This window comes from Larus michahellis, chromosome 6 (genome assembly GCF_964199755.1).
Source record: "Larus michahellis chromosome 6, bLarMic1.1, whole genome shotgun sequence".
NCBI lineage: Eukaryota > Metazoa > Chordata > Aves > Charadriiformes > Laridae > Larus > Larus michahellis.
This window is the reverse complement of record NC_133901.1, coordinates 7,828,371-7,855,971: the sequence shown is the minus strand read 5'-3', so window position 1 is coordinate 7,855,971 and position 27,601 is coordinate 7,828,371. Positions and strand designations below refer to the sequence as shown.

Sequence of the window (27,601 nt, the reverse complement as noted above, 5' to 3'; positions counted from 1 at the left end):
ACATAAAAGATAAGTAGGTACTGAATATATGGTTTTAACAATGTTCTGAGCATTGCCAGTGATATATTATTTTCTTTTATCTCTTCTGTATATCTCTGTATCAGGGGAGTGTCATTGGGTGTATCCCAGTGGAACAGAATGGATTTTAATCAACTGCTGAGAAAATGAGATATTACACTAGGACAAGAATAGCTGCTTGATAGAAACTCCTCTTTAAAAGTATAATTCTTCAGTGTTCTGTTTTTGTTGCCATTGTCAAGTACTGAATAAAAATGACATTAAAAAATAGTTTAACTTTGGTTATTTTTCTCCGTGCATAAAATGTGGGATCCACGCCAGCAAACAAGAACCTTTTTGCTGCATCCATTAAGGTGCGAATAGTAACAAAAACACTAGAAGTGTTGTAAGTTATAAATGTGTAAACCGAGTGTGAGCAAGACTTGCTGTCCAGTCTTTGTGTCAGTATAATGGTGCTTGGGAGAATGGCCTTTTACAAAAAAAAGGTCCTTGTAAAAGCTCTGTTTGAAGGAATTGATCTTTGTTTCCATTGTCCTTATTGAACCTGCTCTGGAGCTAAAGGGCTTCCACTGCTTTCTGGAGGATACTGTTGTCCCAAAGCAGAGTCGTTTACCCAGTATGCAGATGCCAATATACACACAGAGAAGAGGCATTATTTATCTATTTCATTTCTGCAGAGATGAGTGCTAGCTTTGTGGATTACCACCTTCCCACAAGCCAACGTAAAGATGATTTATGTTGCCAGCGTTTATGGCATTTGGGGTTAAAAAGAAATGAGCAAATTCAGGAACGTACCAGTTTTCAAGCGTCGGTTACTGGTCAGCCACACATCCAGCTCCATCTCACATTAGCTTTCTTCGAAGGGCATTCCCACCCCAGGGAGTCTCCCAGGGAGATGAAGCTGTGTGTGCATTGAGGGGCGAGGATTGCCAGAGGAATTCATCCTCCAAAGGTAATTATGAAACCTCGTTTGGTTCTGGCCAGGTCCTCATCCATTGTGCGGTGCTCATATGCGCTAACAAGTTTGAATGCTCACTAGCAGAAAATAATCTGTTTCAGGCATCTCCATGGAGACTGATCCTTGGGAAGTCCTGATTTACAGCAGAAGCACGTTTTGGCGCCCGTTGTATGCAAGGATCGCGTTGATCAGAAGCACGCCCAAGCCGATGTTGGCCTGTGAAGGTAAGTGCGGTATAGGTGCCCAGCAGCTGTACAGAATATGGGGCAAATGGCAATAGTTGTGACTGAGGAGAAAAAACACTCCACCCGTGACTGGGCTATCTCCAGCGCTTCCGGAGGTGGTCTCGTTCTCTACTTTGTCCTGATTTTACAGCAATTGTACAAAATTCTTCCAGTTTCTCAATGTTTGGCTCCCGTGGACTGTATATGAGTCATGGCGGTTTGAGTGCTTTCAGGCCACGCGGGGTGGCTCCGAATGCTGAAAATATCAGGAAACGTTTTTTGAAATTATGAGTTTGTCATGGGGTTGGCTGCAGTGTCTCAGAGGAGACTGAAAGGAAGGTACCAAAAAAAGCACGCAGGTAAACTTGAGCAGAAGCAGAAAGCACTACACTGGCATGACAGGAGGAAGCAAAGTGAAAGAGATCCAGAAAAAGCGGCTGGGAAGAAAAGCCTGGAGAATTGGTAGGTTTTCACTACAAATAGGAAAGAAGAATAATTATGTAAGTCAAGGGGGCTGATGTACTTGGCTAATATATTTTCTGTCTTTAATGAGAATGAAGAGAGGTTATCAAGATGATTGAGACTGAGACGATTAAGGGAGAGGTGAAAGGCTGTAAGGGACAGTAGCACATCGATCAGCCTGCCTGGAAGGTACGACCCTCAGGTGTGAAGGGGGCTGACTCAGGGTGTCGCGGAGCTGCTAACGATCACTTCTAATAATTCCTGGTAATCAGATGAGATTCTTATGTTTTAAATCAGGGTAAAACTGATGATCTCTTTAAAAAAAAAACCCCAAAATAACCAACCCAGAACCAAAACCCACAAAAACACGCACACACAAAAGTGCCCCTAAGTGAGCAACTCAAGAAAAGACAACCTGTGCAAACACTGCCTCTGTGCCAGCCTAGTTAATTATCCTGAATGACAAAGAATCACTAAATGTCCCTGGTTAATTAACTCTACATATGGTTAAGGAAAGGCAATCTTCTCCCCCTTCAGCCTTAGAAACATGAGGAGACAAAGCCACGTAGTCTGTACCAAAAGAAAATTAAACATCTTCTTATTTATTAATTTTTGACAACTTATAAATTTTTAAAGAATCTTAAAAACTAACTGCTGCACTTAACGCTGTTATAACCTGCCTAGGCACAGAAGGGTTTTAAAGGTTTATTTACTAAAAAAAATTAATATAATAGTGGGCTTCTAGCGAGAGCATCTGTCCGCTGGTCGGTCTCTCCTGACCTGAATCCATAAACATCCCAGCCCAAGAGGCCTTTGGGAATCGGTTTGGTGAAATCACTGGTGAGATTAGGCTGTTGGCATCAGTTGTGTATTAAAGGGTTAAAAACCAGATTTTCTTTTACGCTTTCCAGCATTCAGGAAGAGTAATGAGTGTACTCCAGTCATAATTGGTGTTACGAGTTCAGACTAACACAAAGGCAACCTGCTTCACTCAGCTCCAGAGTAAACGGGGTGTTTATTCCTTCAGCTGAATCAAAGCTCAAGTTATTCCCTTTATTTTCTCCTCTATTTGTACGAGAAGAAGAGGTCCCTGCTTGACAAAGAAATGTGCGAGTGGCTCAGGTGTTTCAGTTGTTGAATTTGGCTCAGGACACCTCTCTCTCACCGTCACTGCGGCACTCTCCACGAGAGCTGTAAACCCAATTTTTTCCCCCTCGTGTAGCGAGAAGGACAAAAGCAGAAAGCAGGCTCTGGAATATAATGGTTGAATCTTGTCTACCTCCTTGCAGAGGCAGACAAGCTTCAGGTGGTTCTGTTTGCTCCCGATAAGTACGTGAAGTTTTAGATGCATGAGCCCAAAAACCTGGGTTTGGATCCCAGAAGGATGTGCTCTTTTTCCTAAAAACAGTGCACTTTTTGCACAATTTGCACATGTGAATGTTGAAAATGCTGTTAGTATTTTGGAGGTGGTGCTTCCGGCTGTAGCTCAAAGAGCATGGCAAAAAGACCCTTTCTAACACAGGTTAAACTCAAGGAAAGTAGCTTCTGATTTGGACCTGGTTTAAAATTCAGTATTTGGTCTGGTCTCCTTCTAGCAAAACTTGTGAAATTATTTGCATTTTTTCTTACCCACATGTTTTTAACAATATCCTTGAGCTGTTTTTCTCCTCTTGTTAACTGTCCAATACTTTCGGCTGCCTTCTGGCTGTAGAAGGAAACTTTTCCTTTTTAATTAAATCATTGAGATTGTGACTGAGGGCTATGAGCTCAGAAAGAATTTGTTTTCCTGGGAGTCTAGATCATGGCAAGTATGACAAAAGCTTAGGCAGGTTGTTAGAGATTCGAGCCTTATTTTTTTTTCATTCCCAGAAAGCTGAGAGGAGTTATTCTTTGGGAGGCAAATGCCCAGGGTGCCCGGTGGTGCAATGTAATAGCAGTTTCCAGTTTCGTTTGGAGCAGTGGGACCGGACCGAGACTTTAGCTGAGCTTTATTGCCATCCCGTCCCCGATGCCTGGGAGTCAGCACAGCACCCAGCTGCAGAGCTGCAGCATCCCCTATGCTTGACATAGGAAGCACAACAAATCCTGAGGCTAACAGCAGTTTTCAAGGGTAATAACAAAGCAATCAAAGATATTTTCAAGCATAACAGCATCCTATCTTTAATTTCAATGGTTTTGGGGAGCTGCCTCCCTCTTTTCCAAATTACTTCATCTTTATCCTTATTAATTGCTATGACTTCTACCTCAGTGAAGGGAATATAGGCAAGAAAATAGACGTAATAATTGTTTAGGTCATAGATTGTCCTAGCAGTATCTCAGATAGACTTGAAGCATTTCGTAGCACTGCGTGTTTCATTTAATGATTCTGTTTCTTGTAAAGCAGTTCTTTTCATTTCCTAATGTGATGAATGGCGTGAAATAGTGCAATGTAATCTACGCATTTAATTCAAACCAGATTACTCTTCTATCTAATCAGCACCCAGGAGCACGTAAATCGGTGCATACCTGATCAGAATTAGTTGCATTTGAATGGAAAGGTATGTGCTCCAGAGAAGCTTTTCTATTATGAGGGAAGTGTGATAAGCAATAACAGAAAAACAAAGAACAGATTTCCAGGTAAGCTTTACTGAGTTTTCTAACACTAATTTTATGAAGCTAGTGAATACATGTTTATTTTAAAATTCATTAAAAATTATGACAAGCTGATAACGCAGCAGCCTAGAACACAGAGCTAAAAGTCCTACAAACGCCACAGGACCATACCTCAGTCCTTGATGCTGCTACAGCAAATAAAAAGTACGGAAGTGGCTATATCCATCTGAGGATAACAGCGTGTCCAGTTGGGAAGCGTCCTGGTTTTGGCCAAATCGGCCAATGGCCATTGACAGATGCTCCCCCCCAGCCTCTCACACGCAGAGAGGAGGAGGAGAGATAAAGAGAGATATATGAGTTTAGAAGAAATTGAACTACTTTAATAAAATATTAAGAATAAAATAAAAAGGAAAATAATGAAATAGATACAGTATATACAAAACCTTATTAAGCTTCCAGGATGATGTCACCGGCAGGCACTGGGGAAGTCCCAGGCTGGACTCAGCGAGGGGTGGGAACCGGGTTCCAGAGTTGGAGTCAGGAACACACCGACTGGGATGAACAGACAGGGTCCTCCTCAGATGTCAGCCATTGAAGGAAGAGAGTTGACCTGTTGATCCCTCAAGTTTTATACTGAGCATGGGGCAGATGGGATAGAGTATCCCTGTTGGTCAATTTTTGGTCACCTGTCCTGTCCACTTCTCTGCTTAGGTGGGACCCCTCTGTGCTTTTCCGCTTCTGACCCTCCACTGGGGCAAATAACAAAATTAGCTGACCTTGGTTGTTATAACAATAAGTATAAGCAAGAGCCTCGCTGCATACCATCCCTTGGCACAAACTGCGTTACCACTCTGAACGAATCGCTTTAGACACAACACGCTGTTAATTTCAGAGAGTTAGAAGAGGCCTAGCTGAGAAGTAAAATCACTGAACAGAAAGTTGGTTCTTTTTTACCTCAAACCAGGAAAGTAAGATAATGAGAGCGGTACCTATGGAGCAAGGTTGAGGTCATCTGTAGAAGCCCTTGGCACTGTCAGTCTCTGCTTCGGCAGGACCATGTCCGTGGTAAGGCCATGTTACCTGATTTGAGAAACCTGATTTTATTGTAGTGGAGCTGCTGTGAGCATGGGGTCTAGGTCATCTCCAGAGGTCCCGTTCAGCGAAATTATTGTGTGATTCGGGCTCAAGAAGCTGTGTGCTTCGTGATCATGACGTTTAAAAGATACTGATTATGATACACTGGGTGAGTGACAAGCCTTGTGCATATATTCTTGTATAAGTCAAATACAGTGAAAGAAACCCTTTTGATGAGAGGCATATGTTAATAAAGAAGTCTTAAGAGTAATCGTGCAGATTACCAAATAGTATGATCACCTCTAAGCTGAGTAGAAAAATGTTGTTGTTGATAATTATTTTACATCTGTTTTAGAAGCTTCTTTAAAAGTATGTGGTAAATGGTATATAGTGCTCTCCTTCTTTACTTTCTTATTCGCCCTGAAAGAATGCTAGCCCAGCTTCATGAAAAACAGATAAAGAGGGATGAACTACTACGGGGGAATTTTAATGGGATTCAGTGCGCCTGTAAAAGGAAAGGACGTGAACAGCATCAAAGCACAAGGGTGTCGATTACAAACCAAGAGAGCCAGGCAAAAGATGAGAGCTGGAAGAGTGTCAGTGTTTGTACAGCTAAAGAAGAGACCTGATATAACAAACAGAAATTGTGGGTTATCATGAGTCATTTGAGTATAATTTTAAGGGTAGACTTGATTGAGATGAGCAGGTCATCGTGTGTTGATATAAATGAAGTTTGAAGAGGGCTTCTGGCCAGACGGCAGGTTTCTGGAAATTCTAGAAAATATATAGCTGAGTTTTATGTTGTTTTTTGAACTCTGTACCTAATCAAGCCAGTGAGCTACTGTTTGTGATCAGTGTCTTTTTAGTACTGGGTACTATGATAATTTGCTTAGAAAAAGTGCTTAATTTAGACATCCTTTCTTTGAGGAATATAATGAAAAATATCAGGAAAAAACCCTCAACTCTGCCTTAAATATGGGAAAGAAGAAAGTTACCCAGCCCCAAAGAAATGCCATATTCTTCAAAAGGTTGTGAAATGAAGAACGGTGCTCTGGGCAGAGGATGGTGTGGGTTTTTTGTTTTGTTTTTTTTGTTTGTTTTGTTCAAAGTAGATCCAGAGAGCCATTTACTGGACTAAAACTACAACTTTTGCTATGAATCTCCAGGCACACCAAATGTACATTTATTAGATAACACCATCTATACCACTAGATAGGTACTGTCCCCCTCCTACGGAGTGATGGGGCTCATGGAAAAAGAGGTGGTGGCAGAATAGATGAGATGGTCGTATACTAGGGCAACTTCTTCATGTGCTGTTTGTTTTCCAGAGTGTCTTCATCATCTATATCTGGAAAAGCCACAGGGACTCTGGTCTATGGTTAACTGACACCTTTACTTCTAAGACACTTGTGTTCCCACATGAAGCCAGGCTCTTGTATGGCATGATTAGGGTAACACCATCTGTGATCTGGCATCTTCACTGGTGGTCCTTATGTCAAAAAGTCACTTTTTGACTGTCTTTGGCAGAATTATTCCATTTCTCGTGCCTGGACAGCTGAGCAGAATTGTTGCTTTGCTGGGTAGGTTTGGGACCCATCTACTGCGGTCCCACTTTTGGATCCTCATATCTCTGGGGATCCCAGGGCTGGCTGACTGGTGGGTGTCTCCCACCCGCCACTGTAACTTGTGTTTTCTGTGGAGATGGGACCTGGATCCTCACTTGTTTCCGGGGCAGAGATCTCATTTATAGTCTCAGCGGGAGACTGCTGACAGTGGAGGATAACTGCTGCATGGGAGATGCTCTCTTGCATTTCCAGCTGGTTTTCTTCATGCGCTGTTTTAACTCCCATCAATCCACACATAATAATAATAATAATATCCTTAAATAGCCTCATTCTCTCAAATCAGTGACTGACTTTTTTAGGACAAATCCTTGCAAACTCCTTGTTTGCAAGTTGTAGACTGCTGGCCTTCCAAATACCTTCAAATTCAGGAAAAAGCCGCAACTTGCCAGACAGCAGTTTTTCAGAAAAAGGTGTAGGGCTTCTGGTGGAATCATCAGCGTCAGTGGCTTGATAAAGTGACTGACATCCTGAGTGCATTAATGAGGAGCTCGGCTATCGGAGAGGCTAAGCAGTCCTTCTGCTTGGCTTGGCACTGGGGAGGTGAGAGCTGGAGCAGCGTTAGACACCTTACACCAGCTTTGAGCATCTCGATTTAATAAAGAAGTGAATGAACTGGAGGGTCCAGAAGTGAGGCACAAGAATGATCAAGCACTGGAAAACGTGACCTATACTTAAAAGTTTAAATGACTTGGGGCCGGTGAAAAAGAAATCTAAACCAGAATATTAGAACAATCTTGAAGCCTAAGGTAGAATATTATAGGAAACTTCAATTATACAAAGGTGGCTGCATTTTACATAACAAGCTGCTCACAGTTGAGGAGGTGGCATGGACTGCAGTCACTCAGGGATAAGTGGGATATCAGGAAAAATGTTGAAATAGTAAGGTTAATGACACAGCGGCCCAGTTGCAGAAGCAAATCCATGAAACAGTCCTGGCAGGACTAACAGGCAGGTGCTCGCAACCAGTCCTTGAATCTTCCTTGACTAAACTGAAGTTTTGGTAAGTCCAAATTGAGTGTGAATTATCCTTCTTCTGGATTCAGAGCCATGATTATTATTGCAAGTACAGCTCCTGCCTGTTCTTCCACTCCTTTGTGGCTGGTGGGCTTCCATCGTTAACTTTATTTGATATTGTTTGGCTTCATTTGGTTGAAGTCTGGGGCTTTAGTCTGTGATCTCACACAAAACCAAGGAACACCTCTGTGCAGCTCGGTCCTTGAAGGATACACTAATTTCAGGGCAGACCGACCTCACATCAGAGCCACCAGAAAGAATCCTACGCATTTTAGGGGGGCTGGGTCAACCTTATGCAGAGGATGCTTTTGGCTTATTAAGACACCCCATGCACATTGTGGACAGACGCAAGATTGCTACGTGCTAAGCTTGGAAACCGTATCGGTAAATGCAGAGTAGCGCTAAACCACGCTAGTAGGGCCTGATGGCATGTAATTGAGCTCGGCACCGGTCAGAACAATTTACTAATAAAGGTTAGAAAATAAATTGCTAGTGTCACCCGAGGTGGTGTAAAATAGTGTGTTTGGCATATCCTGTTGTGAAGGGTTTCATTGCCGAGCGGCTCTTTGCCCCGGTTCCTTCCAGCCAGGTGACAGCATAGAGCATCGCTTTTAAGCAAACTCAAGCCAGTGTGTGATTACAGCACGCAGAGTCCTGCCAGGTCCATGGGAGCCAAAACTCTTCAGCACTAAATATATACTGAAACAGCAGCAATATTCATTTCACCCTTCGCAGAGTTCATCATTGCTGTACATGTATTCCCTCAGCAGGAGACAATAGCAGCCAAAAGTAAAATAATTGTTTCTCTTTGTAGAGGAATGCTCCAAGAAAAGGCCCCAGGGACTATTCTAAGCAAGCCCAATTTTTCCAACCATATCTAGAAAGAGTACTACCATCTGCTTTTATCACATAATTTACACAACGCTTAACCAGAGACAGAGCATAATAGAACCTCCTGCCCCCCTCCTGGGAAACGGTGCCTCTTAAAGAGGATTGGTGACCCCACTAGTCCAATTTGGTCTGAAATTATTGCTCCGATATTGGAAATTCTCTGTACTAGGAAGCAATGTACGATGGCATAAGTAGCAGAAGTTACTTGGGTTTTTTCTTGGTGTTTTTTCCCCCCCCTTATCTAAAAGTATTTTTCATTTGATAGAGGGCATACGTGATATATGTATAAGTAAAGAGAATGGAAATAAAGCTGGGTTATAGTGTTTTGCGACTTGAGATAGCAATATAATAGCTCTTATTATATGTCACATGTTAAAAGATACTTTTGAAATAATAATTGACTTTATTTGTGAAGTGTACAAATCCTTTAACAGATAGCAAAAGCCAGATTGCTGGGCAAGAGATATAAGTATCGCATTTAACTTGATTACACCTACCTACAGGACACAGAGATGGAAAGGAAAAATAGCAGAAAGGCAACAGAAGATAGCAGAGGAGGCCTAGACTGCGCACAGATCGATGGTAAATGTTTTCTAAGAACTCGGGTATAAAATGTACATACATCCCAGCCTGTTATCTCACTTAACACATAGAAGGATTTGCCTACAAATGTGCAGCTGCAGCTAGTTGTTTCTGTGACAAATAATCGGTATTAGAGCTGTGCGCTCATGTAGCTCACGCGGCTTTTGTGGGTTCTGATGAGAAAAGTGAGGCCGTCTGAAACAGTCGTGGAAAAGACACTTAGGCTGCCAAAGCCACGTAAAAACTGATGCAAAATGGAACGTTGAAATTTTGACAGTGACGCACAGAAAATTTTAGCAGCTCATAGCTGAAACACCCGGGAGTCCTCTGTGTGGGCACTTGGTCTGAGAAATGATGTCAGAAATTTGGGATCTGTGTTTGTTACCTAGACTGCAGAGACATGTCAGCCTGCACGTACCGCAGGCCTGGCCGTGCAAGTTCACCCTGTGTGGTTGTTGGGTCTCATAAAACCAAGACATCTCTACGTGCCTTCCAGATCAATTTATGCCTAGGATCGCTGTTTTTTGGTGACTACTGTATTGGTGAATGCAGTAATGCTTGGTCAATACTGCACCAAGTCAGCAGCCTTTGTTGGGGCGATATTCAGCTGGTCAGACTCTTTCCAACGTGCTTTCTCAAAACCCCATCGCTCTACGAGCAAGGGTAGGAGAGCAGTCGTGGGCGGCACATCTCTTTGTGCATCCCTGTTAGGATGCATCAGCTGGCATGTCAACTGAAGTAACCTAGCTAAAACTTGTTTTCCTGAGTTTTTTTGTCTTCCTCGCACTTCTGAAGTGGTGGCTGGAGCCCCAGGATGGCAAAGTCAGCAGAGTGTTTTGAGCAAAGCTATTTACCAGGATGCTGAGGCTTTGTGAGAAACTCTCCACCTGGACCCCAGTCAATACTGCTTGATCCTCCCTGGCATGTCCTAAGGTATTTCGCTGAGGAGCGCTATTCAAGGTGTCTATTTCCAATCTCTTAACCTTTCACAGCGCATGTTTTTTTAATAACAAAGCTGGAGAGAGAGGGGAATCTTTTTAGTATAAAGGTCACAAATCAAAGTTTTATTTTAACAGGTTTGTCATTCCTTTGTTGAGATTTTATTTAGCAAGAGTCATTGCCAGTCTAGCCGTATATAGGAAGGAAAGAACCAAGGCAGTAAAATTACAGCACACATTGCCAAATGACTCTTTAATTAGGAAGTAAGTGTTTTTTCCGTTCCTGTAACCTCTGGCATTCAGGGCTGGTGAGCAGCCAAGGGAAAGTGGCATATGGAGAAGAAGAATGTGGCATTCACGAGAGGTAAGATTAAGTGTCCAGTCAAAACAAGTCAAAATGATAAGGTTAGCATATGCCATTCCTTCCTCCCCCCCTGCCTGCCGTTCCCCTCCCCTCGCCTTCCCGCCTGGGGAAGCAGCACGCTGCGGAGAGGAAGAGCCATAAGCTGTTCATAAACAACGTGGGCCTGAGTTCAGCATATTAAAAAGTGTTCAGTCAGATAATTACCCTTAATTATTAATTCTTTTTCATGATCAGCTTAGGTGGCAATGGTGCAGAAAAAAGCAAATCGCTTGGTATTTGCAATCTGCCGCGCGCTCGCAGCCTGCTCAGCGCTGGTGTTTGGCACCTAGTGATTCAGCTCTTCTGTGTTTACCAAAGACTGGTAGAAATGACAAAACAGCTGTTTTTGTAAAAATTGTTTACCTTCTTCTAACTTTTCTAGTCACTTCTTTTAATGTACAATCAGGCTTGATATGCCCTGGAGATGCAAGTCTTTTAACAGCCCCTATGGTCTGCTACGCTCTCTGAATTTTACTGCAAATTTATCTATAAATTGCAATCTGCTTTTTTATTTTTATTTTAAGATATGCCAGACCAACGACTTAGTGAATTTATGTAACTCTAAGAAATAAACTGCAGATTAGTTTTAAACAAATGTTTCTTCAATGCCTGGCGTACAATAGCTTAGCAGCAGGTGAATATGCATCAGGATTATCATTAAAGTAATTTAAATGCTTGGAAGCAGACCTTCTCCATAGAGGTAGGTGGGACTCGCTGTCTTCTGCTTGACAAAGGTTGTATACATCTTGATTTTTCGTCCTCCGGGGACTTTCACCCCTGCTTTATCTTTGATGCTTGAGTTTTGAACCTACCTCATCACTCCTGGGTACCGCTATTTGCTCGGCTTCACGCTGACGCTGAAATCATCTCCCCTCCGAGGCTCACGGTTCAGCTGCAGCGTCGGCTGTTTCCAGGTTTTATACCGTGTTAATCACCTCGGTACCCGAAATGCGCCACAGGGACGGTAGTTAACACCTGTCCCGGGTTGTTTGTTTTCCTGGGTGAAGGGTTTTCTGGGGGGGAAATTGGCCGCCCCGGGGCGTGGGTGTCTCCTGCCTGCATCGCCTGCTTGGGCACGCTGGGAGGGTGGCAGCCGGCAGCCGAACCGGCGCGAGCAAAGTTTGACGAAGATTTTTCCAACGAAACCACAGCACAGAAGCTTTTTTGTTGGGGTGTTTTATTTTCGTACGGGGTGCTCAGAGATAGCTAGTTATATTTTGCTGGCTTTTGCCAAACACAAAAGTGGAAAATTTCATTTTTTGCTTTACTTTTTAGCTTTTCCTCCAGTGCTTTCTACCAGGCTTTATCTTAGTTTTGACTACAGCATCCTAAACATACCAATGACTTTACTTCATACTAATGCTTCACTAGCAGAAAGGGATGTTTTTTAAACAGCAGCAGTATCGTTCTTCACCATTTTGCTAAAGCCTGAGGTTGCGTTAAGTTTTGAATACATAATGAAAATCCTGGCTCATGGGGTTCTCCTGTGGGTCTGGATTTCATATGAAGACCTCAAGTTTGTGTATGGAATTTGTTACTCAGTTTAGGCCCTGGTTCCAGAAAGACAACTATGTATGTTTAAATGTAAGCGTGCCAATCTTGATGCTGCGTTGATTCCTTATAGAGGTGAGCACGGGCACATTTGCAGAGTCGAGGTGTTTGGATGCTTTTCCTCACTAATAAATACAGATTTCTTTTTTACAGAGGGGAAACGAGGCCAGGGAGTCCTGCGAGGCTGGATGCTGCCTTCTCCCTCGTGCAGCCCCCAACGCCAGAGAGGGACCCAAACCAGGAGTGAGGGCTGGTGCTAGAAGGAAAACCATTTCCCAAAGCCAATAGGTTGGGTAACTATGCTCTGAGGAACAGGGGAATTAATTAACAAGCCAGGATTAATGAGGTAAGTTGATGAGAATGGGCCTGTTTATAAGGTAGTTTATAACAAGCTGTATAAATAAGCTCTTCGTGGAAAGAATCAGTCCTTATTCGGTTTGAGAAGGGAAGCCCGCTCTCAGTTCGCCTCCCAATATTCCTATAACTCACAGTATACTACAGAAATAGTTGCATTAGAAATAATTTTGAAGTTATGGAGTTATACCTGTGTAATGCTGTATAATAAATGCAGAGAACTGTTGCAGCGAAAGCATAAAATAAGCAAATTAATTTTCCCCCTTCTTGGCTGTTCTCAGGTATGTATTATTTTAAATTTTATTTAGGGGTGTCGCAGAGAAGTTGGCTTTATGTTGATGGTGGTGGGTTAGTCATCATGGCAGTGGGACATGATCCTCACAGGAGGCGTCTTATTTTTCCTGGTGTTTCAAATTGTATTTTACCTGCTTTGCATTTCATTTTTCTTCCCTTTTTCCCTATTTCTTTTCATTTTTCCTCTCTTTTCTCAGAAAAAGAGATTTCCTATTTTACAGCAGCCGCCATCTGACAAAACAAAGTATTCGGCGCATCAAAGATGCAGGTTGTCCCTTCAGTTTTAAAAATCAAGGGAAAAGCAGAGTTCTTTCATTTCTTCCCTCTCTTCCTTGTCAGCTTAGCTGAGATGAGATCAAACAATCCTGTTTTATGAGTGATAGAACAAGCTACATGCCCGTCTCGCGGCATCCCAGCTGTAGAGACTGAATGAACGGTTTCAGAGGCTATTTAATTATGTCAGCACTCAGCACATTTAAAAACGCTCCAGATGTGCTCTTGCAATGAGATTGCTTGCAGAATCAGCTTTAAATTATAGTTCTTTCTGGAAGCCAAGTGCTCCTAGCAGTATAACTCCCCTTAATGAAAATTATTTTCATAAGCCAGGGAGAAAATAGTGGATTTTAAATACCAGTAGAATGACAATGTTTTTGAATTTTTCATCCAATCGGATATTCACACAGGGCACACATGTAGACCTACCATTACCATTAATATACTAGCCCAAAAGAATGAAAAATATAAGACCTCATGATGTCCTGGAGTTTATTTGAAGAATATTTAGTTAACAGCAGGATTGCACTTGCCGAGGGTTGAGCATTTTGGAAAAGTGAGGTACATACACGGCTTGGTTTTTTTTTTTTTACTAATCTAAGCTATGATCTGAGTAGCAGACTCAGGAAAAATGGACTTTTGAGGGTAGGCTGAACTTTAACCTTTTAATTTTCGGGCCTTTTCAGTGCCTTTTGCTGACTTTGTTGCATTTTTACTAGAGGCCCTGTAGTTCTTGTCCTCTGGTTTTGTTGAAAGAAAATTGCTGCCGTGTGTCTTAGTGGAGTCGAGGGTGTTCCCTGCGCTGATGTTTGTGTCTGCTGATGGAGGAGTCGATCTCTTCATTTGCTGCAGCACCTTCAGGCGCGAGCTGACAGGCTGTTTTGGGGCGAGAAATGGAAGGTCATCATGGTCATCTCTATCATCACCTCTCCTAGGGGGACTGCGGCTAGTGAAGGCAGTATCTTGGACTTTAAGCGCTGCCAGGGATCAGACTGCCCATTGCTTGACGTATTGAGATACACAACCCTGACTTTATACAAGGGCTTAAAGTTTGGGGAATGCAGAATCAGTTGTTGCTAAATAAAATTGTTGTTGTTATTAAAGGCAAACAATAAAAGGCAATCATATATCTGTTTTGGGCACAGTACAAGTCTCAGATTTAATATTTAGGATCTTTTCTAATCCTTGCGGTAGTGAAGGCTTTCCAGAGCGCCTGTGAATGGCCACCCTACACCTTTCCTGGTCTGACCGACTTCCCCCGTTCCAAGAAGCTTGTTGGAGGATTTGCTGTTAGCTATGTACGGCCAGTGCCCATCTCCTCAAGTCTCCTGGGAGACGGGAAGGGACTGACTAACGAGTATGGCCCTTGGCGGTTGTGTTGAGACAAATATGAGTGTTGTGACTACTGCAATTGTCTGAAAGTGCTGCAGAAAAGTGCCTCTCCATTCCCCTGGGCAATCTATAATTGCTTCTGGTTTATAATCCTTCCATGTGACTGAGCAGCCTGGAGCAGCTCCTGGTGTCCAGAACGGCTCGTGACCCCAGCACGTCCCGCAGCTCCTGCGAGATCCCCGTTTGCTGCCGTAAGCACAAAGCGTGCTTGCTTTGGTGGCGCTTGGGAAGGTGTGCAGCTGGGAAGTGATGTACAATGTTGTGTGGGAATGAAAAATTGAAACTTCTTTTTTTCTTTTCTTTTTTTTTTTAAATCAAAATGAAATATTTCAGCATTTTCCCATTTCTTTAGTTCAGTGTGTCCCATTTCCAATTCTACCTGAGTCTTTCAAAAGCTTCACCCTCTCCCAAAATGCATTTTTTTCCGTGAAATGATATCTGAAAGTGCTTTAGCCCAGCTCTGTGGTTCAGCACCATTTTCTCTCCCTCCCGGCCACCTCGCTCCCCTCTGTGCGAGGCAGAGCCGCCGCCAGCAGCGGTAGCCAGGCTGGAGCCCGACAGTGTCAGGGGTGACTGAACAGACAAAATTCTTCATGCTTTTTGCCCCTTTTGTGTCTCTCAGTCCTTAGTGGATTGCTACCCTTCTGACTTGAATCTTCCTGAAAATTTATTCTGCTGCAAAGACGCTGAAATAATTTTCTATGAAAATGTGGGGTTTATGCAAAAAGTGTGTATCTATATTTGGATACCGTAACTCGGCTATTTCATTCTGTGGGAGTCTTCACTGATTAATCAAACTTGCTAACCTGATTTGCGGTAGGGATGGAGGGCTGTAGGTGGAACACGTTTTGCTCCGTCCTTCCTCCCCTTTCACACGCAGCTGCAGGCGGGAATTGACCAACTCCTCTCAGCCTCCCTCCTCTTTCCCCTGGCTCTCAATATAATACTTTGCAAAAGCTCTCCTGCAAAGGGTTCTGGTGATACTTTGGGCGTGTTTATCACTGCTGCTTTCCTCCAGCCTTTCATCAGCTCTTACCCTGCTTTCCTACAGCCTCCAGGGAGGACAAGAACCTCTTGCACGGGAGCACGTCGTGTCAGCGAGCTTGCGGTGATGGATTACAATTGCAGACATAAACATGTCGCTTATCATTATCATTATTATTATTATTTGTCGTTTGGGGCTAGACTAAAAAGGGGAAGGGTGGTTTCCTCTCTGAAGTTGGGCTGAGCGCCCCTGGGCTTTGCAAAACCAAGAAGTAAAATGTTTTCATCAGTCAGCTTTTTCGACGAGCCGGGGAGCGGAGCGCTCCTGGAGCGTTGGCAGGTTTTCCTGGAGCAAGAGCAGGCAGCGGAGCGCTGAGGTAACGCTGACATCAGTCTGTTCAAGCTGTGCAATATTAATAGTCTTCAAGGTATGGGTACTGTGGCGGGCACACTCGCAAGTGGTGTCTTGCAAATGCCCCCACTGAAAAAAGAGGAAAACTGGGAGATTTCCAGAGACATAAATCAGAGATGAACATGCCATTGCTGTCACCTCTCAGTGGGAGGTAGGCATTTAATTCCTGTTTTCACATGAGTGGATCTTCCACTAGTAAGTCATTGGATATATTCTCTTCAAAATAGGGCAAACATAAAAGCCACGTGCAAATACTGAATGCTGTTACTTTACCTCGTGGCTTTCAGGTAATAAAGCTGCGGTCGCTCAACAGTGTAACCCAGTCTGCATGTCACCGCCTCTACGAAGAGATGGAAGCTCACTAAGGACTTGCAAGCTATAGATGGGACAAAAAAAAGGTGTGTTTGCGATACCTTGCAATGATGATAACTGTATAGATCCAGCTATCTTTACATTTCTTAAAATGTCTGAATTCTAAAGTAGAACAGAAGAAATCTTTGAAAACACAGGCTGACTTCTTTTCACCACTTGCATATTCACTCTCTACAGGCTAAAATTGTCTCCAAGCTTCTCATTCATCCTGGCAGGTATATTTGTGGTCTCAGGTTTTGAATCATAGAATCATAGAATTGTCAGGGTTGGAAGAGACCTTAAAGATCTCTTTAAGAGATCCACCCCCCTGCCCTGGGCAGGGACACCTCCCACCAGACCAGGTTGCTCAGAGCCCCATCCAGCCTGGCCTTGAACACCTCCAGGGATGGGGCTTCCATCACCTCTCTGGGCAACCTGTTCCAGTGTCTCACCACCCTCATGGTGAAGAACTTCTTCCTAACGTCCAGTTTGAATCATCCCATCTCTAGTTTTAATCCATTCCCTCTAGTCCTACCATTACCCGACAACCTAAAAAGTCCCTCACCAGCTTTCTTGTAGGTCCCCTTAAGATACTGGTAGGCCACTATAAGGTCTCCTCGGAGCCTTCTTTTCTCCAGACTGAACAATCCCAACTCTCTCAGTCTGTCCTCATAGGAGAGGTGCTCCAGCCCTCTGATCATCCTCGTGGCCGTTCTCTGGACACGTTCCAGCACGTCTATATCTTTCTTGGATTTGGACGCAGTACTCCAGGTGGGGTCTCACGAGAGTGGAGTAGAGGGGGAGAATTATCTCCCTCAACCTGCTGGCCACGCTTCTCCTGATGCAGCCCATCAGGAATGTGATGCAGCACTTGAAGATAAGTGTTGATCTTTGGTGGAATATGAATTTTAGGTAAAGGTCTCTGGACCCACAGGCTTGGGTAGGAATAAGACCATATGAAAGAGAAACAGTTGAGAATTCGCTCAGCGTGGCTGAAAATTTGAGCCTGTCATTTCTGTGAAGACTTGTAATTTTTGTGTGTGATTAAAGATGCTCACCCAGTCTTTTTGAAGTCGCTTAAACTAATAAACTCTGCTTCTTACTTAAAGCACAAAACTGACAACATCAATTTTGAAGAACAGAGGAAAGACTAAGTTTGAGTTTTGCTCGGAAAATATTCTCTGGAGAAGAAATCTCGTATGCCAAGTTTTAGCTCAAAGCAAATGCTAAGGCCATGTATGACCCTGTGGAAAATGTTCCTTAAAATGCCAGTGTTTACAAACTGACTTTCAAAAGTACTTAGGATTGGCCCTGGGAGTTTTACCATTATCATCAACGGGAATAGATTTAGGTCAGTGCAGAGAGCCCATATGGAGCCCAATTGACTTCAATGGTTCCTGCACGGGAAGAATTGCGGCTCAGACAGCCGATAAACTGGCTGCAATTGGGACTGTTACAGTAATATGTTGCTTGTAGGTACTTCTCAGATCTTTTTGGCACAAACAGCATTTAAAGTATTGCACATAGAGCATAAAATAAGCTCTAATTGGGAGTGCTTTCTAAAAATGTGGTACGTCTAATAAATGATTATGGAAGGATAAATATGTTTAAAATTACTCAAAGCAACTTTGCTTGAGAGAGATGTCTGTATGAATTGATGCTATAAAATAAATGATGTAAAATCTATTGCAGATAAATTGGAGTAAGGTATGACACAACATTTTTTGATTCCTTAAGTACCGTAAAAGCATCATAAGTATAAATAAGCTTATAATTTTCCTGGATCATTCTTGATGTTTGAATAATCTGTTTCAGCAGGGCCCAGCTACTTCTGAGGTGCATCAGGCACAGCGCGCGCAGCAGCAATCACTTTTCTTCTGCATCTAACAGTGGCTGCGGATTTTTCAGACTGTTTTGCTGTCTGAATAATTAAATCCAACAACATAAACACAGGTTATTCGTGTGTGCCATGGTAGCAGAAATCTACACTGATTTCGGAGACTCCCAGTGCGATGATTCTGTAATGGGAAATGAAATATCCCTAATGGGAAGACGGTAAGGAAAGGAAAACTTCTGTTAACACGATTTTACAAATACTCAGCTCATGAAGGCAGCTAAATCATACACTGAAGGGACCTCCGAGTCCACGGCAAAACCAAGGAAATTAAACTTAGTCTCCCACATTGCGGTTTTTATAACGAGGTCTTCATTTTTCCCCAAAGCAATTTTAAAACCAGAAGAGTGATAACACAATGCTAAAGGCAGAAATTCCCCATGCCATTTGGAATGCTAATTACTGCAAAACTTATTTATATCCATGGTTAACTACAAGACTGGGTCCCTGACTCTGGAAAACTGGCTGGCACCTCCCCCGGGTTGCTGCTTGGACGCATTTAAGTCCATCAGCTGGAGAGTTAGCAGCTCTCCTGCCAGTCTGGCACACAGTAAATAAAACAGAATTTCCCCAGACGAAGCAACTTTTCATGGGAACTTGTTGAAATCAAGCACTTTAAGCTGCTCCTTAATTCTCTGTATCCCACCAGGGACTGAAGTGATGGTGAAGTTAGCTTAATAAAAGGAAAATTAGCATCACTCAATGCGATAAAGCGAAACTAATGTTGATTATTGCATCGTTTCAGCCCTATAGGCTACGATTAATAGAGCCTGGTTCCTGCAGCCAGAGCTCATGGGGATGGGTGTTTGTCTGCCCCCAGCACCCAAACCCAGGGCAGCGGTGGCTCTTGCGCCTCAGGAGCACAATAACAATAACGCTCCTTTCTTAGAGTTCGGTATTATAAAGAGATTGGTTTATACCTAGGTGTATATGCCTATGCGTGTGTATGTGCCTATGCTGACACAAATCTATGCCTAGCCATCTTTATGGTCTCTCAAAGACACCGAAGGAGGTAAACCTTAGTCGTGTCACACCTAAAAACGTCCACTGATGCCAGGAGGATTTCTCTGCACTTTTTGAGTGGCATCTGTCATATTTTGAGCTACATCCCTCTAGCCTACTCCTGGGTGAAATTTTGTGAGTTTAATGCCCTGAAAGGAAGACCAGAGGGTCGGACTCTCCTCTACGGTGCGAAGGTGCTGCTGGAGGAAAGGGATTTTAAAGCCAGTTCTTTCTCTTGCAGAGCTGCGGTGCGAAGAGCAAGCCAACAGGCTTGACATATTGGGCCGTCCCTGGGGGTCCTGTTCCTTTGGGCCTTTCCATCATCCCACCAAATGCTTTTTCAAACCCAGTTTCATCGGGGAGGATGGTCCAGTGCAAGAGCTGTGCCCCAGCCGAGCCAGACCTGGGCTATGCTCACAAGAGGAGCAGCTGGCAGTGCTCCTCTGGGCTTTGACTAGTCCCTCCCTCCACAGGTAGCAACCCTCTACAGCCGTGCTCAAAATATTTTCTGTTTAGTACCGGTAAATTTTATTAATATTAATCCTTTTTCCAATGGTGCTAACAGAGATTTGGTACAAAGACCATTCAAAGTGTTGTCTCACGTCTCTAATGGGCACCAGATGATTTTCTTCACTGCCTATCAGTGTCCTAAAACCCAGGAGAAGCTCTGTCTGGTTACAAAACTTCACACCCCCTCCTAGGAAAGTAGCAATAAGGAATACCCTTGGTCACACTGTTGCCCAATAAACAAATAAACCAGACTCTAACTGATATAAGACTGCTGTGTAATATCTCCATAGAAGACATGAAGGAAAGTTCAATGTCACTGAAGATAAGAAAGTAAACACTATTTTCCAGCTTCAAAGACAGTGTAACTAATGTTGCAGGGACATTAATTACGTGGAAAAAAATTTTAAACTCTAAAATTGCACTTGACGGAATCCCTTTAAACTAATATAGTGTTAGAGTCTACTAATGGTTTCTGGCTCCAATAAGTTTCCACAATTTTCTCTTTATTTAAGTCTTAAACTCTCCAAATTAAATGCAATTGGAAAATCAGTTATCTTGTTTTGCTTTATGCTCTTGCTAACTCAGCATCATTATATGATCTTGTTTTCTAGTCTCAAAGTTTTCCCTCTTTGTCATTGCCATGAAGTTTTGTTAGAGTAGAGCTAAAAAAATTATCCCTGCATTAAAGTGGTTTTTAATTTCACTTCTGTTCTGTTCACAGGGCCAACCTCCCGTGTGCTCCCAGTATTTGTGAACTACAAGAAAATGATTTCTGGGGTGAGCCCTCAGATGTCAGGGGCATGATGTCCCTGGGCCAACTTCAGTCGCTGGTTGCTGACGGACCTCAACTGTTCGTAGAGGTGCAGCTGAAAGACGGCTTCAAGGCTGATGTTCTGAACTGCCTCTGCTCCCCTGGAGCCAAACAGGAGTCAGGGCTGGATGTCGGTAGTGCAGGAGATGTGGCTGGGGACCACCACTGTGTACAGCCTCCTGCTTTGGGCCAGGATCATCAGGCCATGAAAAGAGGAAACCTGCACATCAAGCCTGTGACCACAGTTGTCCTTGCCCTGGCTCTGTCCGGGACACTGGGAAGGTCACGTCCTATTGTAGCTGCTTTTTCCCAGCCCATGATAAGTATTTATTTATTTTATATTATTTGTTTTAATGCTGAGACTTGAAGTCTTAGGGCTAGGCAGACAAGTCTCTTTGGGATAGGGATCAAGGTGAAAATCATGTTCTGATGAAGCCTGTCTCAGGCTTAGGATGTTTTGTGTCTGGTACGTCTGCACAGTCCTTTGTATCATATTGATGTTTCCTTTTGGGATATACATTAATCATATGTATATAGCTACTTGAACCTAATAAGCCAAGGAAGGCAGTATCTCAGTAGGGTATTGCTATTCTGACCCTCAGTTAATCACTTGTTAGCTCAGAAAAATGGCATTTTGAACTGCTGGGGCTGTTTTATACTTTATACTTGAGAATAAACAGTTTTGCTCAGCTCTGGTAGCAGTCCTTAGCTTGAAAAGGTTACGTTCAAACAGATCCACCAAAGAACAGTCACATTCAATTGGGATTCTGTGCTTCTGGGAACTCCCCCTCAGGACAGGAGGGGAAATCTCTGCTTTTGCAGGGTAATATTTTGGCTCCAGCATTAGGCATTGAGTCAGGTCAGGGGGACTCGGGGTGACACCAAAGCAGGCAGCAGGGCTGAGCCACAACTGCAGCCACACCGGTGTGTGGGAGGACCTCAGAGGGGCTTCCTGGGGTAGCCCTGGCTGGAGGACCTCTTTGAGAGATGCTGAAAAGACAACCAGATGCGCTTGGTATAATTGAGACAATTTCCTCCTTCCAGCTTGTAGGGTGAGACATAATGTTCACATAACTGGTGCAGGGAAAAGCAGAGCGGCCTCGGTAGTGATTTTCTTAGCTGGCCTTTTGTTTTACTGGTGATTTTGCTGATTCTTTTACTTTTTCAAGACAAAAAAGTACGTGACTTACTTCAATGGGCTGAAAATTTTCCTATCTTGTTTCTAAGCATTTGTTAGATGAAGGGCGTCGTGTGCCACTCATAAGTCTTTAGCTATTTGAGAAGGTCCTGCATCATTTCTTTGTGCTTGTTTGGCAAATAAGGGGCCACCTAAGAGCTGCCACCACCTCTCCCCAGCATGGAGACACCAAGACAACATTAAAATGCTGTTGTGGTTGTGGGCAGTATATTCTGGGAACCGAACCTCGTGAACGAAGGAGCAGCTGTAATGAAGTGATATACTGTTGGTCTTGGGGCTAGTGTAGTTACGGAGAAGCTATAGCTCTTCCTAACAAGGAAAAAAGCAATTTCTTAGACATGAACTTCACAATAATGAAATGTGAAACTCTGTGTCGGTATCACTTCTGTAGCTAAGGGCCATCTGCTTCTGCTACTGCTGGATCAAAATGTCCTCAGTCTCCACAGAAATTCACAAAAAGGCCAAGAATAGTTTGTAGTTTTAGAGGCTGTGGAGCATCTCTGAGTTACTCATAACTAGCTGCAATACCTCAAGCCATAAACCCACTTTTTTTTTTTTTTTTTTTTTGCTTTTCAGAAAAAGCAGAAGGAATCTGACACAGAAAGCAAAATAGTAGAAACAAACAAATAAAAAAAGGTGGAGTTAAATTAAATTCTGTATTTGTGGGGGCAACATCATGAAATGTGTAGTCCTGTGTATAACTCAGAAAACATCATGTATATAGCATAAAAAAAGGATTTTGCCGAGCTTCTTGTGCAAAACATGGATTAAAATAAGAGTATCACCATTTCTGAGAGTTCTTTTTACATCAGGCTCAACAGTATTTAAGTATGTTTTTTTGTGTATTCACTCTAATATGGCTGGTAAGGAGGATATGGAAGAATAATTAGAGATAAGCCACTTTTCAATTAACTGCTACCTGCTGCTACCCACTGGTGGACATAAATTACTGGCAGATAATTTTATCCTTGTATTACTTGAGAACCTTTGGACATCATGTGCTTGACCTAAATTTTTAATGACATTATGAAGCCCTAGTTAAATATAAAAATAATGATTTTGGAGTGCAGTTCTTTATTAAAGTTCCTTGGGCTGTATTTTTCTTGTATTAAGCTCAGCATGTGAATGTTTTTGTGTTCTTTGGCTTTAGCTCCAGAAACTCTCTTTCTAAACCTTAGCATGGAATGACTAATGTAACCCATTAGAAGCTACACTGGAGAATGGGATGAAATGGAGAAAAGGTCGTTGAGATCTGTTCAAAGGAAATTATGACTGAGTTTTTGACAAAAAAAATAACAATTCTTATTCATGCATCTGTGACAATACAGTCCGAGCCTTAGCTTCTGATGCATCATTTCTTGAGCCCCTAATGATCCTGAAATGCAGGATGTACAGTGCTTCCAGTGAAAAAGTGGATAGAATTCAAATTATCCACTTGAAATCATTATGATTTTTTTTTTAAATTCAAATCTAAACTCAGTCTAATCCAAATAATGGAAATTAATACAGACAGGTGTTTCTACTCTTAGACATTAGCAAGTTTTCTGCTCTGTAAAGTGACCAATCAAGAAATAGAATATAATTTTCAACTTTAAAAACTAATTAGTAGGTTTGTATACTTCAATGTAAAATTAGTTTTTTCTATAGTAGGAGTGAAGCTTGTACCTTATTCCTACTGCAAGGAAAAAAATTATCTTTTCACACATGGCAAAACTCCACCAATAAGAAGAAGGAAACTTTCTTCTCTACATAAGTTAATGCATTTTGTCGACTAGACACACACACAGGTACTTACAGTAAGTGCCATTAGTAAATGAGCACGTACACAGCACCAATGGTATGCACCACGCTGCGGAATAGGCTCACTGCTCCAAGGGCCGTGGTTAGACATGTATGCAACGTGTAATCAGCGTAAGTTTTACTTAATTTGGTCTACTCTTTTCTACTTGCATTCCATTCTACACTTTCCTCTCCATATTGTACATCTAAGCAGAAAACAATGATTCATATATCCAGTAAGTTTTTGTTTCAATTTTCTCTTTCTAGGTTTTGAATGGAATTGACTTTGGTATGAGATGCACTTTCAGCAAGTCCTTACAGTATTACATTGCTTTAACAGGATACTATCTTCAAAGACCTAATTAAAAGCGTACCTCTCCACTTTAGTAATCGTTTTTTGCTAATCCCTAAATGGTGGAGAGTCCCCATCACTAGAGGTTTTCAAGACGCGATTGGACACGGTGCTAGAAAATCTTACCTAGGCTGTTTCCCATGAAAGGTTGGACCCAGGTGATCTTCCAAGGTTCTTTCCAACCTGGGCTGTTCTACGATTCTAAATGTTCAAACACATGGAAAATCCTTCTTGTATCATCAGAGTTATTTAAAATCATGATAATTATTTTTAAATTATTGGACACTAATAAAATAGCTTCAAGTTTGTAGCCTTCAGGGCTTGGATTTTCAGTCTTGTCTCTGTCACCCTGCTGGTTAGACTTTGTTGAAATACGAGCTGAGACTCTTCCACTATGACACGACTCCTCCAGAAGATGTTTGATCAAAACACCATATTGCGTGAAACTAGCAATAAAGCTGTCAATATTGTTAATTAGGAGAGAGACGGAGAGCTGGTGTATTACGGGTACATCTGACCCGTTGAGTCTAACAGGGGTGCAAATGAAGGCTGCTTTGAGCTGGGAACAGTTATTGCAGATGGCAGGCAGCACAGCGGGACACGTCAGTGTTTGCAGATTGCCCCTAAGTATACAACAAATAAAGAAGGAACTTTGCTGAAAACAAAACTCAGCTCCCCCAGTTTTCAGATGAAGAGAAGTAAGTCCTGGAAGAGCAAATATGTTTCCTCTCTTTGCACTTGAAATAGCACATCACTGGGGAACGACTTGATGGAGGTGGCAGTGTCCAGGAGCAGGTGGGATGGAGTTCAAGCACATCAGTGAATGTTTCCACAGGGTAACAGATCAGGATTTGTCCAACTGTGTCTAAATATCACATCCTTCTGAGCCATATGGAAATGCTCAAGGGGAAAAATATTATCTGGTCTTTGTCATAAATGCTGCTAAGCTTTCGTCCCAACTGTTCCTCAATACTGATTATCTCAATACAAAGGCAACATAATAGGGAAACGTGAAGTGTTGTCTGAAGAAGAGACAACCTAGAAATGGATTTCCAGAGGTTACCTTTGATCTAATATTTTCAACTTTAATTTATTATTAAAAACAGCTTAGTTCGTCTGCATGATTTCATTTAAAAAAAAAATCAGTATGTTCTTTGAATTACAGAAGTAAAAAAAAATTATGAAGCTAGTAAATTTTAACTTAAAACATCCACAAATTTCTCTAATATTTCTTTAAAACTGTTTTTAGGCTGAGAATCTGTTCGATGGCTGAGTTGGAGGAAAATCTTATGGCTGAGTTATAACTCCCTCTCCCTAAAAATAGGAAGGCCATAAATGATGGGATTGCAATAGGCGAAGAAGGAAACGATTGTAAGGCACAGATAAGAGGAATTCATCAGAGCCAAGGACAAGAAAAGGAAGAACCTTGGAAATGTTCTGGAAGCGATGACAAACCCACCCATGAAAGTATCATTATCCAAAGGGCTGATGTCATCTAGTGACGGGAGTGCCTGCCTGTGTTTTCTTTTCCCCCGTGTACAGATTTCTGAAGTCCGGTTCCAATTAAGATGCACGTCCATGGAATTTGATGGTGAGTTGAAAATAAAAACGCTGTACATTTTTTTCATAAGAAACTCTAGGTATGCTTTTGTAAATTTTGAATTCAGATTGGCTTTAGGTAGCAGCAGCTTTCTTGCTTGTAGCAAGCGTATCCAAATCTGTTGTAACTATGAATTGGGCTTGCAACCTGATGATAAGCATCTCTCTCAGGTAAAAAGTGACGGCACTTCTATTTCAGTCCACAGTAGCGTCCTGTCATGGTATTTCATGGTATCTTATCATCTTCTGATTTCAGCCAGAACTGGAAAGTGTAAAGGTTCATGAAAAATAAAAATAACCACTTCATCAGACTTTTCTGAACTTTAAAAAAAGGGGTTGGGTTGTATCGGGGCAAGCTCGAGGGTTGAGCAATAGCACTTAGAAGTTATTATTTTCCCGTGCAAGTTGTCCCATCCAAATTCTACAATGGTGAAAGTCGTCTCATTAAATTGTCATTTTCCTGTTTGCGCTTTGATAAATCACTTTTACACAGGTAGTAAAAAGCACAGAAAACTTGGGAGATTCCTAACTGGTCACTTATTCATGTACTGCTTCTCTCTGTGCTGAAAACAGACTTAAACACAGGAATTGTTCTCTTTTTTTTTTTTTTTTCCAGCAGGATAAATGCTGGCCTGAAGCACAGGCAGGTGATTGAGGACAGGGCTGGCTTGGAGCAGAGTCCCTGGCAGGATCACGTCCTTGGGAAGCACCTTCCAAAATCTGTACAAACTTGCATTTCCAACCCTGAAAAGAAAGGATTCCCAAGTGAGGGATCTCAGAGGAGGGGAAACGTTCAAGTGATGCAGAGCTGGCCCGAACATTTCGACTCGCACCTCTTATTTTTTCCTAAAGTTTTAAGATTTCTTAAATGAATTTTTTTGCTGTGTAAGGTAAAACAAGCCTCAGGCGGCTTTAACCTGCACGACCAGCGCTTGCCGACCTTGGCAGAAATACAAAGGTCACATTTAACTTTTCACGCAGGCAAACTATTGAACACGAGGTCTGCTATGTATTAGGAATAACAAGGATTTTCTTTACCATCTATTGTGCCGGTTTCTTCTTTTCGTCCATTCTTTCCTTCTGAGAATACACTGATTTCCCATGAAACAGGTTCCCTTCGCAAGACTGAATATAGCTGCTGATTCCTGACCCCCCTTCTTAATACTTCGGTGGGAAGAGCAGCTGATAATTTGAAGTTTAAATGTGAATTTTACTCAAAAAAAGAAAAAAAATGAAAGACTAACCCATCAAAAGATAATGGGAAAACGTACTTATAATCTTGTTTGACGTCTTGATCTGAAAGAATGATGCTTATTGCATTGCTGCTGAGCTTCAACAATGCGTGGGGATTTTCCCTTGTTATAATATTAATTCGTGTGAAAATCCAACTTTAACGAACAGAGAGAACAAATACAATGGTGAACTTGACTGTTCAGGTAAAATAAAATAGGATTTTCTTTTATCATGTGTCAACATGTTGCATGCAGCCCTAACTGGGACTGAAGGTTGGCTGGGTGAAAGGGTGATGGCGTTTGGATCTGCCCGACGCATGCAGCTCGCCAAGGACAGGTTGCTACCGCCCGAATTCCTGACCCTTTTGGCCGGTGGGAGTAAAATGCTGCAGGAACCCATCATGGGTCGTCACTGCAACGTTTTGAGCAACCTCCTGTGAGCAAAACCCTGCGCAGAGCCACATGATTTTGCAGATGCAAGGAGGGGAATAGCCGGATGGAGGGGAACCGATGCGCCCTACAAATGGAAACGTTTTGGGGGAAGGACCATGCCGTTTTGATGTGTGGAGGAGAAAAGAAATCTTAATTTCCTGCAACAAACTGCTGGGTTTATGTGCTGCCAAATGCTTGTGCTGTTATATCCTCATCCTCTGTCAGCATGGCCAGTCTCCAGGCATGGGAACCACTGTGGGACGTTGTCCCTCTTGGGGTGTTCTGGCAGGTGGCTTGAAATGGCTGGAGGTTCGTTAGTCCTAAGAATATTACGACTATGCAGGAACACTTGTAATTTAGTTTGCTCTTATTTTCAAGTAGATGGATAATGGTATCTGCT

The 27,601-nt window shown here is 42.5% G+C and overlaps 1 protein-coding gene across 6 annotated transcripts; it reads left to right on the top strand.

The window, feature by feature from the left end:
* Positions 1–890: 890 nt before the first annotated feature.
* Positions 891–26,994, top strand: LOC141745252 (uncharacterized). Of its 6 annotated transcripts, none has more exons than XM_074592658.1 (8): positions 891–970; positions 1,078–1,200; positions 12,486–12,678; positions 16,329–16,439; positions 18,211–18,447; positions 20,520–20,932; positions 25,188–25,529; positions 26,154–26,994. In XM_074592658.1, the coding sequence occupies exons 5-7, from the start codon at positions 18,362–18,364 to the stop codon at positions 25,190–25,192; spliced, it is 504 nt and encodes a 167-aa protein (XP_074448759.1). In that variant the 5' UTR covers positions 891–970; positions 1,078–1,200; positions 12,486–12,678; positions 16,329–16,439; positions 18,211–18,361; the 3' UTR covers positions 25,193–25,529; positions 26,154–26,994. The 6 variants fall into 6 exon arrangements, with proteins under 6 accessions (XP_074448759.1, XP_074448755.1, XP_074448756.1 ...); XM_074592654.1 differs by lacking the exon at positions 18,211–18,447 and adding an exon at positions 19,530–19,761 and having other exon boundaries at positions 895–970; positions 25,263–25,529; positions 26,154–26,753; XM_074592659.1 differs by lacking the exon at positions 891–970 and adding an exon at positions 9,362–9,440 and having other exon boundaries at positions 1,053–1,200.
* The last annotated feature ends 607 nt before the right edge of the window (positions 26,995–27,601 follow it).

Bases quoted from the DNA above. Each gene is read 5' to 3' on its own strand.
- LOC141745252 (XM_074592654.1), top strand. The intron at 19,762-20,519 runs GTAGCAACCCTC...TTCTGTTCACAG, and splicing joins ACTAGTCCCTCCCTCCACAG to GGCCAACCTCCCGTGTGCTC.